Source organism: Somniosus microcephalus, chromosome 21 (genome assembly GCF_052327205.1).
Source record: "Somniosus microcephalus isolate GS21.2 chromosome 21, FLI_Smic_1.0, whole genome shotgun sequence".
In the NCBI taxonomy this organism is placed as follows: domain Eukaryota; kingdom Metazoa; phylum Chordata; class Chondrichthyes; order Squaliformes; family Somniosidae; genus Somniosus; species Somniosus microcephalus.
The window spans coordinates 53,874,427-53,890,231 of record NC_141007.1 but is presented as its reverse complement, the minus strand read 5'-3'; the positions used below and the strand labels follow the sequence as shown (position 1 = coordinate 53,890,231).

Genomic DNA, 15,805 nt, shown 5'->3' with positions numbered 1-15,805 from the left:
TATATGCCCTATCTCACCTCTTCCCTTTCCCTCCTGAATAGTATAGAATAGTATGTCTTAAATGGATACTTCAATCTAAAAATCTAGTAAATCACTTATAACATGACATAATTGCAGCAACTGGGTTTGAGGTTTACAAAAGGTGTAAATTTTAGTTCCATTTTATAATAAAGCACTGCCAATAAAAATAGCAGACCTAGTTGAGAATAAAAAAGGGTTATACACATTTTGTGAAACAAAGAAAATATACAGACAATTGCCAATAAAAGCAAAGCTAAATGGGATTCTTGATTTCCAACAGACTCTCTGGAATTTCATTCCTTGGTTACCTGACAAATACAATTGAGGAGCAGCTGGTAAATGAACCAATTGTAAAAGTCTTGCCTTATTTCAATCCCTAAACAATGCTATGAAATATAAAGGAAAAGGTCTGTAAGGACTCAAATATAGTGCACCACCTGTCTGAGAAGTGTCATAATTTGCCTGCTTGCATAAAATTCAGACGGGGTGTTAATCCATGAATATAAAGGTTATATTCTAGCTGGCTTTAGTCAACTTCAGTTACATGGAGAAAAATAGACAAAAGGTGCCATTGTGCTGTGTCAGACACTGCGCTGGCTTATATTCAGAGTGCAGTAAACCTGTGTCAGACACTACACTGGCTTATATTCAGAGCGCAGTAAACCTGTGTCAGACACTGCACTGGCTTATATTCAGAGTGCAGTAAACCTGTGTCAGACACTGCACTGGCTTATATTCAGAGTGCAGTAAACCTGTGTCAGACACTGCACTGGCTTATATTCAGAGTGCAGTAAACCTGTGTCAGACACTGCACTGGCTTATATTCAGAGTGCAGTAAACCTGTGTCAGACACTGCACTGGCTTATATTCAGAGTGCAGTAAACCTGTGTCAGACACTGCGCTGGCTTATATTCAGAGTGCAGTAAACCTGTGTCAGACACTGCACTGGCTTATATTCAGAGCGCAGTAAACCTGTGTCAGACACTGCACTGGCTTATATTCAGAGCGCAGTAAACCTGTGTCAGACACTGCACTGGCTTATATTCAGAGTGCAGTAAACCTGTGTCAGACACTGCACTGGCTTATATTCAGAGCGCAGTAAACCTGTGTCAGACACTGCACTGGCTTATATTCAGAGTGCAGTAAACCTGTCTGCTCCATCTTTGTGCTCATTGATAGGTTCTCAAGATATTACGGCATGTATGTAGTCATGGTTCACCTCAGTTTACTCTGGAGCTTCGGAGGAATGCTACCCTTATTCAGGAGGTAACAGGTAGGAATTAAAAATAAACTGGTAAGCTGTTACAACATAACTCCCATTGTATTGTCTGTAACAAAACAGAGAACAGTACCTTCAACTTTGGTACGTAAAACAGGTGGTAGCAGATCAGCCGCCTATTATACAACCCGCCAAATTTTCAAGCAACATCGGGCAGAGTGTATAATGGGCGGCCAACCTGCTTTCGCCTGTTTCACAACCCCACCAAATTTGAAAGTTCCACCCAACATTTCCAATTTAAATTTCTAAAAACTGAATGTAAGCTATGATGATTGCCTATTTTGTACTTGTCACCACACATTCATCTTCCCATGCAGTAAATGCAGGGAAACCTGTAAATAATAACCTTCTCGTTTGGGAGGTCAGTAACGACCAGTACAATTTGCTGTCAGTTATTTTCTCTGGATTATTGAAAAGATGATTTTTATCTCATTGAGGTAACTTGCCTTCCAGCAGCCTCTCCTAATAGGAAGGACGACCCAGGCTGTAAAGTCTTCATACTAGATTGATTGGAATTAATTCTGTGGTGGGATAAGATGGACCAAGTTATTTAATTTATTTGACAATTGAAATATTTTGCTATAGTGAACTACTTAGTGACCAGTTGTGAGGTACATAATTGGACTGGAACGTACTGCCATCTAATTGGGAAGGTAGTCCTGGAACTAGTTTTTTTTAAGTGTTAATTATACTAAAGTACAGAGTGAGCTGTGAAATTTCCAATATCACTGGCTGTTCCTGCCATATGAAAAGCTACACTTTGAGATTTTTCATTCAGTTCTGCCTCATCTTGACACAAGACTTCATCTATCATTGTCTTCAGAAGACCACCATGGCACACAGTACCAGACATTAGAGCACAGTAACCAGTTGTAAATGGAAAAATAATATAGTACTATATAGGCAGTAAATTAAAAGTGGGGTATAACTGAAAGATTTAACTCAGTCTTGTGAGTTTTTATGTTTGCGCAAACCACGCTAATTTTGTTTCATCAGAACCCCTCAAGCATCTTTCAGCCTTATCTTACAGATCAAGTCAACTCTTTTACCATATGCACTAGTCTACTTTATAAATTAGTCAACGTAGGCCTCTTTTGTTTAAATTGAATGCAGTTGTCAGAAAGATCTCTACCAGATCTCTGACACCAAGCTTTGAGAGATGTTTGAGCACAGCCTGGGGTGAAACTCTCCTCCCTGTGGGACAGCAGCTGGTCTGAGCTTGGCATCTTCTCAAAGCTCAGATCACGAGCTTGGAGCATGTACAGTGGAGTATGTTGGTACTCAGTGCACTACAACACTGAGTTGGCATACTTTTGATTTTTTATTACATTAAATAAGATGGATCCAATCAATTTTCTCCTGTTAAAATCTAACTTCCTAGCAGCAGTTCTGACACAGGCAGTGAAAGCACATGAGGCTGAATAAGACCACTTATCTTTTATGAATCTTACAATGGTGCTCAGTTTGTCAGAACCCTTCTCTTGACCAACTACAATTTAATACAACAAAACCTGTCTGGCAGCCACCTTGGGATATCTGTAGGTGGTTCTGCCAATATATGAATCACTGATACATTGTTCAGGTTGACAGTTGCAGACAAGTGGCCTTTGATTTAGCAGCTGGGATGCTCCCAGTGCTGAAAGTTGCCAGGTTATTGTGTATCCTTGTGTTCTATCACACTTAACTTCTGTTATGTAAAAATTTAAAGAAAAATCAATGTTGCTTTTACATTTGTAAAAGGAGCCTCACATAATGAACCTAATACAGTTAAACTGTGTTATGTGTCATTTATTCAGCTCCCAGGATTTACGACTAAAAAAATGTGATTTTGCTGCAGTTATTCTAAGAGTGAAATGTACGAAATAAACGATTTTAAAGTACGTTTATGTCTGAGAAAAATTGGGTCTGTGAGATTATGTTTTAATAGGTGCAAAACTGTTCAGCGATTGTTTAGCTCTTAGTGCTGATGAGCAGCGTACCCGATATGCTATGCAAATGTCTGCTGAAAAATCAAACCTTTTCCAACTATCAGTTGTCCAATTAAAATGATTAACTGCAATTAGAAGTGGAAAAGGGGGTCAACGAAAGGTTTTTTTTTCCACAGGCAAAAGTTGTAACTTCACAGAAAATGAAATATTTCCAGATTTCAGCAGTCAAATTAATTTAATGTCCGGCTGAGTGAAGATATTCCATAGAAATCACCATCAAGGCTTCCTTTAGCATTGCTAAAAATGCAAAGAAGATTTAGATTTATCTTGTGTCTTCAGAGATGCCTCAGGGAGTGGCACATTCCCACTCCATGAAATTTTGGTGTCCTTGCTTTAGCATTATACTGATTTTGTAATTTGTGCAATAGAACACAGATTATTACACCATGAAACATGCCTGTCTTCATTTCACAGCTTTGATAAATTCGATCTTTGAATAACAATGATTTGTGCATGAGGTCATAATTACATCAGTTGTGACTGCTTCATTGTGGTACAAAGCAGCTCAACTATATTGCCAGATTAAACAAGGAGCCCAAAATGTCTTGTAAAAAAATATGTAAAAAGACATTTATATCATCGTCACATTAGGGCTTGCAGCAACCAATAGTGCTATATCGAGTGAGACCATGACTGTCAAAGGATGCCAGGAGAAATCATGTAGCATAAGAGGAGAATGTGGAAGGATTTAAAAAAAGTTAAATCCATTGCGATTAGTTAGAGAGGAACCTTGGGAGGATACAGAGAGTACAGCCTAGAAAGGGGGATTTTAAACACGTCATTATCAAAAGACAAGCTGAAGAGAAGAATAGGCAAGCAAAACTATATTTAAAAAAGCTGAAATCAGTAGATGTGAACCTTGAAGATAAACTCGTAGGTAATAGATCAGACAAAGGAATGAAAAGTCATGTAAAGAACTGGAATAATGTGAGCGGTTTAACGTCTAAAATTCCACTGTTGTATACTAGTACCTGACTGCTTAACAAGTTGCCTGAAATTCCTCTCTCCACTATTCCGGAGGAGGCATTAACCCATTTATTTCAGATTAACTCTACTGCTAAACTGGCAGATTAAAACAATTCTAGACAGATGCTTCAAGTGTTGGCACACTATTATCCCACAGTGTCATTTCAAAGCCTTAGTGAATACGAATGAAGGATTAAAGAAAGTACTGAGTAAAATTAGCCAACAGATTGGTATTGGGTAAAACTAAAGCAATTATCCAACAGATAGATATTGGGTTAAACTAAAGCATAGGACAAGGCAGCTAAATGCCAGGAGTAATGATAATCAAAATCTTACTCGGATAATTTTTTGCAACACACAAAGGCATTAAACAAAATAAACTTTCAGAAGAGAATCAAAATAATGAAAAGATCAAAAAAGATATTTAGCTTTGAGAAATGAAGAAGGAAAACCTCAATAAGTGGGAAACCCTGCCTATATTACAGTACATTGATATTTTAACAAAAAATAGAAAAGTCAAAGGAAAGGTATTGCCAGACTGAAATTTCTTAAGTGCGATAATGTGTCTATTTATTGTTTTTTTTTCTTCTTCCATATGGCTGTCAGAGAATATTTGAGTAAGAATTCCAATTAAAAACTTTCAATAAGGATTACTTATTTTGTTACTAATAGAAACTTTCCTCCTATTCTTAACATTGTGAAAGATATTCTGCCATTGTATTGAAATTTTACCTTTACAGTCAGATCTTACTAAAGAGACAGGCTCAGAATAGCCTCCTGCATTTGTTTTAAGTGATGATTTGAGTATCTTGGTGCTCAAGCTTATTTCAGGCTTCCATTTTACAACCCTGCACAGCAATACCCTTTTCCTTATCTGGCTGTGTTCATTGTAGGTTTTTTCATATATCTAAAATTAGTTCTTTATTAAATATCATGCTAATTTATGTGTCTAATTTTTTAATTGTGTTATGAGTTGAAACACAAAAGAAAAGTGTAATAGAGTGGTTATTTTGGTCACGATAGCTCACTTATCACTGTTGTCATTTAAATGTTTTTTCTCATTCTTGGAATAAATTTTATGCCTCTGACTGTTCTCTATTGTGTAGCTTCTAATTATTAATTAGATTGTTTTTTCCTGCTAGTTTTTAGTGGGCCTCCAGATCTGCTTCACGGAAATGCCCTATACCAGAGAGTGCGAACAACTGCAGAGGTATTTACATTCTTAAGGCTAGGATCAATGTAGTTTACCAGTCATTTAAAGGCTTTCAAATGACTAGTGTTTGAAATTTATAGAATATCAGTTCTGTGGATGCTGATTAATCTAATTTAAGTGCATGTTTTGAAAGATGCTCAGCAAAGGGGTCATGGAGTCCCTGAGCCCAGTGATTAATGTCTCCTTTTCTCTTGGCAGGATTTAGCAAATTTGTTATTCTCGGATGCTTTGCCATATCAAGCTTCTTGCACTTTGTCACCTTCCAAATCACAGCCACAGACAGGTAAAGCTTGTTGTTCATAACTTTGGTAAGATTTGAAATGTCCCAAATAATTTTGTAATTCATCCTTCAGATTCATATATTGAAATAATGCTCTCTCAGTATCTCCAGGCAGCTAATTGTGGAATATTAATGGTAGCCATCTTGCCGAAGTCCACAGTCTAAATGCTTTGTAGCACCAGCAGGGGGAATTAGTTATTCTGAGGCAAGGGGTCTTATGGGACATCTAGATATGTATAATTTTAGAAATAAATTAGCCTCTTTTTTGTCAATTTGCAGCAATATCCGCAAAAATAATTTTTCTAAATAGCCGCAATATTTTTACAGATAAAGGTTAGGAAAAGATGTCTGTTGTCTTCAAAGAGGTTTGCTTTCTTTTGTTCTTGGGGAAACTGGCTTAGTTAATTAGGTTAATGTACTAAATGTAAATGTCAAGTTGCTGTGTTTTGATGTATTGGGACTCAGTAAATTGGTCCCAGCCATTGAATTCCAAATTGGGGATTGTTTATGTGAATTTCATCATTTTAGAACTGCACAGATTCAGTTGTGGTTTAGTTTTGTTTCCATGTTAAAACACTGACTAACTCACAACTGTAAAAGTACTGTGGAATATCCAAAAGCTAGGAAATGTTATTCCGTTGTACTTTTGTTACGTAATATCTTTCAAGTTAGGGAATTTTTTTCAAAGAAATTAAACTGACAAAAGCAGGGTCCACCTGTAGATTCTTTTGTTGTTGCTGGATTCTGAAGGTTGTTCAGACAAAAGAGCTCCTTGAGCCAGTGGCTCATGCATTTCCTGTGAAACTCCCTACCTGAGGGATACAACTTGAGAAAGCATTCTGTTACCAACAGGCACAAGAAGGCTGGACTATTGTCTCAGGACTTTTTTCCCCCCAAGAGACTGTTCTAATGTGGAGAAAAGCTGGTGAGAGTTGTAATGAGCTGTACGTTACAAAACCCAGTTGTCTTTTTCTGTAACATTAGAGACTGGAAGAACGGAGACTAAAAGAGACAGAAAGAATTAGAATGGGAGACAAGCAGAGAGATCGTTACAGAAAGAAAGCAAGACATACATTTTATTTTCCTTTTTGTTTATGAGCAAGACCATAAGAAATCTACCAGTGTTATTTTATATTTTATCTTAAACACTGGAGATTATGGAATTCCAGACAACTGGTTACACTTTATGTATTTGTTTATACAGGGCAAATCTGGCATGATTTCAGAATGAAAGATCTCAGACCAAACCAAATCAGAAACTTAACAGTTTCCAAATTTGTTTCATTCTAATTCATTCACTCATCCTAATTTAAACTGAATGTCGGAGTTTAGATGTTGGTGCTTAAACTTTAAATTGTTTAGAGTCATATGGCCTAGAAATTGGGTATAGCCCCGCTTGAGGCGTTAGAACTGGCGCTGCGCAAAGTTTATAGCCAGACGAAACTTATCGCCGCCTGGCACGATATTGGGTTGCATCGCCCCCAAAGGGGATTGAGGCGCGAATTCAGATGTTGCACGGGCCTCCTAAGGCGCAAAACTTCCGGCGCTACCCAATATCGGCGCGGACGGGCGCAGCACAGGTGATCTCAATTACCGATAACCACGAGACTTCCAGGCGCCGGCCGGCTCTTAAAGGAGTGGGTCAGTCAGCCTCAGCTTCCACACACAACGCCCTGTAGGCCTCAGAATCAGCGCTCGCCCTTCTCTGGCGCAAAAAACTTGGTCAGGATGGAGAAGGTGAGACAGAGAGCAGAGCGCTTCAGCACTGAGGCTCTGGACCAGTTGGTGTCCGCAGTGGAGCGCCGTCGAGATGTTCTGTATCCTGACAATGGCAGGAGGCCGAATCAAAAGGAGTACCGCCGAACTTGGAGGGATGTTTGTCAGAGGGTCAACTCCAGCAGCATGGCGACCAGGAGCCCTGTTCAATGCAGGAAGAAATTCAACGACCTCACTCGGGTCATTAGGGTGAGTGTTGTTTATGCAAACTTCTGATTCCCTCCATCTGCACCTGACTTCGCGCACCCTGTTGCCATGATGCCCCAATGGCCATCTGGCAGCAAGCACCCATGGCCCTTTCTGGGCACACACATGGACATTTGACTCAAGGCATCATGTAAGGGCTCTTGCACCATGGGGGGCATGAGATGATCTCTCAAGGCATCATGTAAGGGCTCTTGCACCATGGGGGGCATGAGATGATCTCTCAAGACATCATGTAAGGGCTCTTGCACCATGGGGGGCATGAGATGATCTCTCAAGACATCATGTAAGGGCTCTTGCACCATGGAGGGCATGAGATGATCACTCAGGGCATCATGTAACAGAACTTCCCCTTCTTTCCCCTGCAGTCCAAGCTGGCGACGATCCGCAAGGACCAGCGTCGAACCGGTGGCAGACCTCCACAAGTGGTCACTCTCACGGATCTCGAGGAGAGAGTGCACCAGATTCTTGGAGGACGTCTGAGTGGTCCTGTTACCACTGCAGCTGCCGACCCCATTGTCGACAGCGAGGGTAAGGCTCTCACCTTTTTCAGCTGTCTCCTTCCACTTGGTCCCCCCGCCAGCATGCTTTCTCACTGTGGAGCTATGTCAGAGCCTTGCCGCAATCTGGCATGCCTTGCCGCCAACCTGTCCTTTTGCTAAAGCCACTCTTCCACCTCCCTGCTTTCAGATGCTGCATCACCAACTCAGGATCTGCGCCCTGAAGCTGCCAGTACCAGTGCCTCCGGAGGCGAGGATCAGGAGGAAGCCGGAGCATCCGTTCCAACCTCAGGGGTGCCTACACATCTGCAGACTGGGGATAGTAGTTCCCTGGAGGGGAGGGGGGGTGCTCTGATGATGAGCCAGTTGCCGGAACAAGCGGCCTGCAGCAACGCGAGGGGGGTAGGCAAGTTCGGCCACCGGCTCCCCGGAGGGCAAGGCAGGGAGTGATGACTGCTGCACAGAGTGCAGAGGAGGTGCGTAGCCTGGCTGAAATGAGCACCCAGGCCCGGCTCAGGCACACTGAGCTGATGGCTGCAGTGGGGAGGATGCCTCAGTCGATAGAAACACTGGCAAAGAGTGTGTTGGACTTTGGAGCAGCAATGGAGAGGACTGTCCAGGGCTTCGGGGCAGCAATGGAGAGGACTGTCCAGGGCTTCGAGGCTGCTATGGAAAGGACTGTTCAGACCTTCAGACAAGCCCTGGAAAGGTCTGTCCAGGGCTTGTCCGAGGCAGTGGAACGGACTGCTCCGGCCTTGTCCGAAGCAATGGAAAGAACTGTCCAGGGCTTCTCCGAAGCACTGGCACCTGCCACACAGGTCCTCACTGCTGCCACGCAGTCACTTGCTGGCCTCGTCCACACCCAGATTGAGGCAACGCGAACTCTCACTGCAGCCACCCTATCTGCACCAGCTAGGATCACCCCGGGCCCTTCCAGTACCATACAAGGCCAGGAATCAGTGGAGCAGTCGATTGTGGCGGATGAGCCGAACCGGTCCCCTCAGAGAGCCAGTGTGTCGTCCGACCATGGTGCAGGTGTCCTCTCTCGGCAGGTGACCATTGCTCATGCCACCGCTGGTACGTCTGCAGTGCAGCTGCCACCACCTGCAGGGCACACTGCTTCCAGCCATGCTCAGATCAAGCAGCCTGCGTCCGCACCCTCCAAGACCAGAGGTCGTCCAGGCCGTCCCTCAGGGGCTTCTGCGCTTCCACACAGTCAGCAGGCGTCCCCCAGCCTTGACCCCGCCACTGGGGTTCAATTACGTAGGAGCAGCAGGGAGGGAAGGGGCCGACCGCGAAAGAGAAGTCACTCTCCATCAAGGGGCCAGCAGTAGAGGGAGGTGCTGAGACGTTTCTTTGGCCAAATTCAAGGACTGCCTCACCTGTTGTGATTGTTGGAAATGGTTTGTTTAGTTTTGCGGCTTTGCCGAAAAGTTAACTGTTATTTTGTTAGTTATGGTTTCTGTTGACATGACGTTGTTATGCTGGAAGGAAGGACTTTTTTGACAATAAAGAAAAGTTTTAATTTGCAATGGTACACATTACTATTTACAGTCATGCTGGCCTTCAGAGGCTTTGAAAGATCTGAAGTGCGCAGGACGAATCTCACCCATCATTCCGCCAGAGGGGCCTCGAACCGAGTCCTGATGAGCCTCTGACGGATGGCCCTTCCACTTTCAGGAGCCGTCCCTGTTAAGTCTGTGAATTATTTAGTTAATTAAGACACAGACTAATGAGTAACAATAAAAACAGGTCTTTACTGGTTGGAGGTAGGGACTATACTGAATACAAGATTACTGCACAGTGCTTATATACCGGTGTGTTCACCCCCGGTATTACGTGTACAGCAGCCTGAGAAAGTAGTACATCTCTTAAGGTGGAACAGGCTTAAGCTCTCTTAAGGTGGAACAGGTTACATACACAACACTCCTCCCTTCTTAGCTTTATAGTCATCCCCCCATTTAACATAACGTAATAACATATATACATATATAACTTCATGTTTAACGTAACATATCACAGATTCAGTCTCTGCGGAAAACAGTTCACAGATTCAATCTCTGTGGTGTAGTCGGTTCACGTTACTCATTCAATAGTCCTTTCATGGATTTAACAGCTTGAACTTCCGAACTGATTTGGCTCCGTTCGGAGGGACCACGTGTGTGATCTGGTAGAGGTGATAATGGTTCAGATGGGTCATCTTCTGTTTTTACTTTTCCTTTTCTGCTTCTTGGAGACTCTCTGGGCTCCATTGTCGGCTGCCACAGCTGCCAGCTGCATGCGCAGTTCCTCCTTCTCTTCCTCCTGTTTCCGTCGTAGAGCCAGCTTCTCCCGATGTTCCGTAGACTTTTGGTGCTCCTCCATGATTTCTGCACTTTGGGAGTCGAAGTTACAAGCTGGGCAGGACAGGACATCGTAATATTCGGTGTCGTCCACCAGGTCATGGTAATATTCGGTGTCGTCCTGAGCTAGACCAGTGAGAGGGTCGTCTATTTCCTCCATACCCAGCTGGACGTTAGCCAGCTCTTGTTCCAAATCCAGACATCTTTCCTGAAGAGACTTCTTCATGTGTACCTCTGCATCCAGCTTTTTCTGGGCTTTCAGCGAGTCGTTTACTAGTGACCTCATTTGTGATTTTAATACTTCAACTTCCTTTGGAGATTGATTGATCGGACTATGCAATCCCTCTACCGGAGCAGCTGTTTCAGCGGTCTGTTGTTCTACATTGACGTGAGTCAGCGTACTTTTGGCATCCAATGGCTGCTCTGTTGCAGTCGTTTCAGTCTGTGTCGTCACATCAGCCATCTCAATGACTTTTGAGAGCTCCGAACCCTTTTCCTTTGAAGATCGCAGCTCGTGTTCAAGTTTTTCCCATTTCAGAGTCTTGTCCCTCAGCATATGAAGGAGTTGGCTGACCGTTAACTCTTCTGACACCAGATTATGGCACGCACCTTCAGAACCTGAATCAGCTTTGATTCGTTCGGCCTCCTCGCGCAGATGGTTGGTGTGCTCCTGCTCCATTTTCTCCATCAGTTGCTTCTGTTGCCTTTCCAGATTCTCCCACTCTGTAACAAAGAACTTTTTTATTTCATTCATCTCTTGCTCAAAACGGCGAATCATTTGTTCTAATTGCTGTTGTAGTTTGAAATGGAGTTGAGTTCGAGCCCAGTGTCCCTCAAAAATGTGCATATCAGTAGACTTGACAGACTCAGAATTCTCTGTTAAACTATGTTGTTGTTGCTCAGTGGAATTCTGTGCTGAAACTTTGTCTTTTGCACATGGGTTGGTCTTACCATCATCAGTTCTAGAGTCTGGGCTGATTATCTGCACCGAGTTCTCACTCTTTATGGCTTTTAGCGAATGCCAGTCCATATTTATGTTTCTAAACCACTCCCGGCCTAGTAGTGGTGGACCTCCCTCCGGTAGCACATATAAGTCCATTATTTGACTTCCTTCGCCCTTGTTGGCCACTGCAACCTTTATTGTCCCGATGGGGTACACTCTCTGCCCCGTGTAGGTTGTCAATATAATCTCCGTACCCTGTAGGGGAATATGTTGGAATAACCTTCTGTAATCTTTCTTATTCATGACCGACAATGCCGATCCAGTGTCCAATTCCATTTTTACTTGGACTCCTTCTATCTGAAGAGTAACCCAAATTGTCTGGAGGTCTGCACCCTTACCAACGTTGAGTACCCTTAAGCTAGCCAGTTCAATACTCCTTAAGCCAGCCAGTTCATTACTGCTAGCGTCTGAATCGGACTCCTGTTCGGCCACCTTGTGTACTTTTGCGTATTTCCCTTGCGGTGACTTCTTGTTGCTGGTCTTCTTCCCTGACCTGCATACTCTAGCTATATGTCCAAGCTTACCACATGTTCTGCATTCTTGGTTTTTAAACCAACACTGGTTCTGATCATGCGTTGTCTTTCCACAATGATAACATTTAACAGAACTCACACCCAATTTGTGTGCACTGAGCTCCGGTGACCGTAGCTGCATTACTGCCGTGCCTCTCGCTGCGGCTTTGTGTGCTGCTGCCATAGTGACTGCCTTCTCAAGCGTCAGCTCATTCTCCTCGAGCAGTCGCTTTTGTGTATCCTGTTTAAATAAACCACACACAAATTTGTCTCGTAGTGCATCTGTCAGTCCCGTTCCAAACTGGCAATATTTCACTAATTTACGCAATTCCAGCAAATATTCAGCATTGCTTTCATGCTGTAGCTGCCTTCTGTCGTAAAATTTAAATCGTTCTGCTAGCATCAGCGGCATGGGGTTTAGATGATCTTTCAGGACAGTAACAATCTCATCGAACGTCTTATCCGCCGGTTCATCTGGTGATAACAGGTGTTTCAATTGCCCGTATGTCTTCGCACCCATTAAATTTAATAATGTTAGAGCTTTATCTTGGTCACGAATTTTATTGGCCTTACAATAATTTTTTACTCTTTCAACATATATGGCCCAATCTTCGAGGTCACTATCAAAGGTGCTAATATTCCCGTGTTTAGGCATTGTAGATTTGCAATTTCTCAGATTTTATTTTCTTTACTTGTTATCAAAGATGGCGGCTTGCCGTCGTCCTCCGCCCACAAAATGGCGGTTTTCCCGCGCTTGGCGGTCTTCACCCGTCCCCCGACGCTGTCTGTAAGCCCGAGTGCGGCCCTTATCTTTTATGCGATCGCTGATCGCGAAGCGGCTCCCGACCGAAGCGGCTCTCGGCCCTTATCTGGAGTGCGATCGCTGGCTTGAAACGCCTCCCGCTCGAAGCGGCTCTCGCGCCCTTATCGCAGATGCGATCGATTTGAAAGCGGCCCGGCCCTTATCTGCCGATCGCTATCGCCCTGTACCTCTGTCTTCCCCAGCCCTGTCTTCTACTCCGGTTCACAAGCTGATGGAGGCTTCAGGGTCCTAATGCCTGTCGCTTCCAGTGGGGTGGTGAGTGGTGAGGTTTGAAACCTCTCTTCAACCGCCGTGGAATAACTGCTGCAGGGTAAGAACCTGACTCGTCGCCAGTGTTAAGTCTGTGAATTATTTAGTTAATTAAGACACAGACTAATGAGTAACAATAAAAACAGGTCTTTACTGGTTGGAGGTAGGGACTATACTGAATACAAGATTACTGCACAGTGCTTATATACCGGTGTGTTCACCCCCGGTATTACGTCTACAGCAGCCTGAGAAAGTAGTACATCTCTTAAGGTGGAACAGGCTTAAGCTCTCTTAAGGTGGAACAGGTTACATACACAACAGTCCCATCTTCCTCCTCCTCCTCCTCCTCCTCATCCGCATGCTCCTCCTCCTCCTCCTTGTCCGCCTGCTCGTCCTCCTCCTCCTCGTCCACCTGCTCTGCTGGACCTTGAGGGACAGTTGGCATTGGCTGGGTGCGTCGAATCGCCAAGTTGTGGAGCATGCAGCAGACGACGACGATGTGACCCACTTGCTCCGGCGAGTACTGCAGGGCTCCCCCCAAATGGTCTAGACAGCGGAAACGCTGTTTGAGCACACCAATAGTGTGCTCCACAATGTTCCTGGTCGCCTGATGGCTGCTGTTGTACAGCTCTTCTGCTGGGGTGGCGGCCAAACGGAGTGGTGTCATGAGCCATGGGCAGTGAGGATAGCCCTTGTCCCCAAGAAGCCAGCCTCGTGGGCGAGCCGGCCCCTCAAAAAGGTCACAAACTGAGGTCTGCCGCAGGATGAAGGCATCGTGGCTGCTCCCTGGGAATTGGGCGTTGACTGCCATGATCATTTGGCGGTGGTCACAGACCAGCTGCACATTGAGGAAGTGGAACCCCTTGCAGTTGCGGAAGTCCTCAGCATTCAGTAATGCCGCCCGCAAAGCCACGTGTGTGCAATCAATCGCCCCCTGCACCATGGGGAAGTCCGCAATGACAGCGAAGCCCTGCGCGCGCTCCGCCTGCTTCTCCAGGATCAGAGGGAAGGTGATGAATTGACGCCTTCTTCTATAAAGGGCAGCTGTCACTTGCCGGATGCAACAATGGACTGCAAACTGAGAGATATTCGCAATGTCCCCAGTGGCTGACTGAAAGGATCTGCTGGCATAGAAATTGAGGGCAACAGTCACTTTAACGGCCACCGACAGAGAGGTCCTGCACCGTAGACGCGGCTGCAGATCCTCAGCAAGCAGGTGGCACAGCTCAGTTACAACCTCCTTACCGAATCGGAGCCTTCGCACACACTGCTCCTCCGACATGTCAAGGTATGACACCTGCTGCCTGAATACCTTCGCAGCGTACCCTCGGATTGGCCGACCTCCATTGCCCCATCTCCTTCTGGCCAATCCCGGCCCTCTCTCCCGCCGTCTCTCTGCCCCTTCACAGTGTCCGGCCATGAGGACGTGGCCCTCCAAAGCAGCTCCCATTCCAATGCCAGTCGGTCAAAACGCTGTTAGGTTTAGCGCTCCAACTGCTCCGGACAGGTCTGAAGGTCCCAAGTATTCTAAGGCTAAATTCAAAAAAATCTGCCCCACAGTAGCTCACCAACTCTCTCCAGCAACGATCACAATGAACAGGCCAAGTGGCTGCAGCTTTTATACTAGCGCTGTCCCCTTTAAATAGCGCCCCCCGACTCCGCGAAGGGCCTGGTAACGTTCCATCGAACTGTCACTAATAGCGCTAGGCGCAAAGGTTCCGGGCGCCACCGAATATCCGGTCAGGGGCGCCTAAAAGGCGTTGCACACTGAAATGACGTCATGATCTGCCTGCGCACACGGGCGCGCGCTAACACTTAGCGCAGGCGTTAAATGTATAGTCAATATGGGAGGTGTCGCTATCTTCATTGCGCCCGCCCGAACATTGGGTAACGCCCCAATTCTCAGGCTCTTTAGGCGCTAATCGCTGGCACAACCAACTGAATTTCTAGGCCATAGAGTCATAGGCCTAGAAATTGGGTTGTGGCGCAAAAGTCGGCTGAGCGCAGGATTTAGCGCAGCGATCGGAGTGATACCGATCACCAGAAATTCAGTTTCAGTGCCCCTCGAGGGAGACGGGGCGAGGCTCGAGGCGCTCCACGTCCCTCTTAGGGCGCTGAAACTGATTATCGCAGCGCAATATGCCGCAGCGCCACATGCTGCGGCACGGCACGCTGCGGTACTGCAGGCCTTCCTCCCCCTGTTAAGGGGGAGGTGCCTGCAACAGCGCGATCCCCGATCGCGAGTGCCGGCAAATGAGCCGGCACCAAGGAGAAGTGCCGGGCTCTCGGGAAACAGCCGGCAATGCCGCGGGGGGGGGGGGGCGGTTAGGAGGCCGGGGATGGAGGTGCTGGCAGGCGGCCGCCGAAAAAGCGGCCGCCCCGCACCTCCACCTTTACTTGCGCTGCTGCCGGCACAGTAAGGCCCCGTGAACCGGGCGCGGGTAGCGAGCGGCGCAACTGCGGCGTTCGCTACCAAATATCGCAAACGGGGCACGAATGGGGCGCTGCGCACACCGATGACGTCATCGGTGGTGGCGCAGCGCAAATGCCTAACGCCACCATTAGCGCCCCTACTGAATATCGCTGGAGACGCAGCCAGTGGCGCTACAGCCACTGACTGCCTCTTTAGGCGCTAACAGGTGGCGCTAC

General features: G+C 45.7%; 1 protein-coding gene across 5 annotated transcripts in view; it reads left to right on the top strand.

The window, feature by feature from the left end:
• tepsin (TEPSIN adaptor related protein complex 4 accessory protein) overlaps nucleotides 1-15,805 on the top strand; it is a 50,463-nt gene that overhangs the window by 21,553 nt on the left and 13,105 nt on the right. For 3 of the 5 annotated variants that reach the window (XM_085963632.1, XM_085963631.1, XM_085963630.1), the window contains exons 4-6: nucleotides 1,201-1,294; nucleotides 5,397-5,464; nucleotides 5,666-5,750. In XM_085963632.1, the coding sequence (XP_085819758.1) occupies nucleotides 1,201-1,294; nucleotides 5,397-5,464; nucleotides 5,666-5,750 (247 nt within the window). Of the gene's footprint in view, nucleotides 1-1,200; nucleotides 1,295-5,396; nucleotides 5,465-5,665; nucleotides 5,751-8,095; nucleotides 8,259-15,805 lie in introns of all 5 variants that reach the window. The other 2 variants (XM_085963635.1, XM_085963633.1) reach the window with 1 other exon arrangement.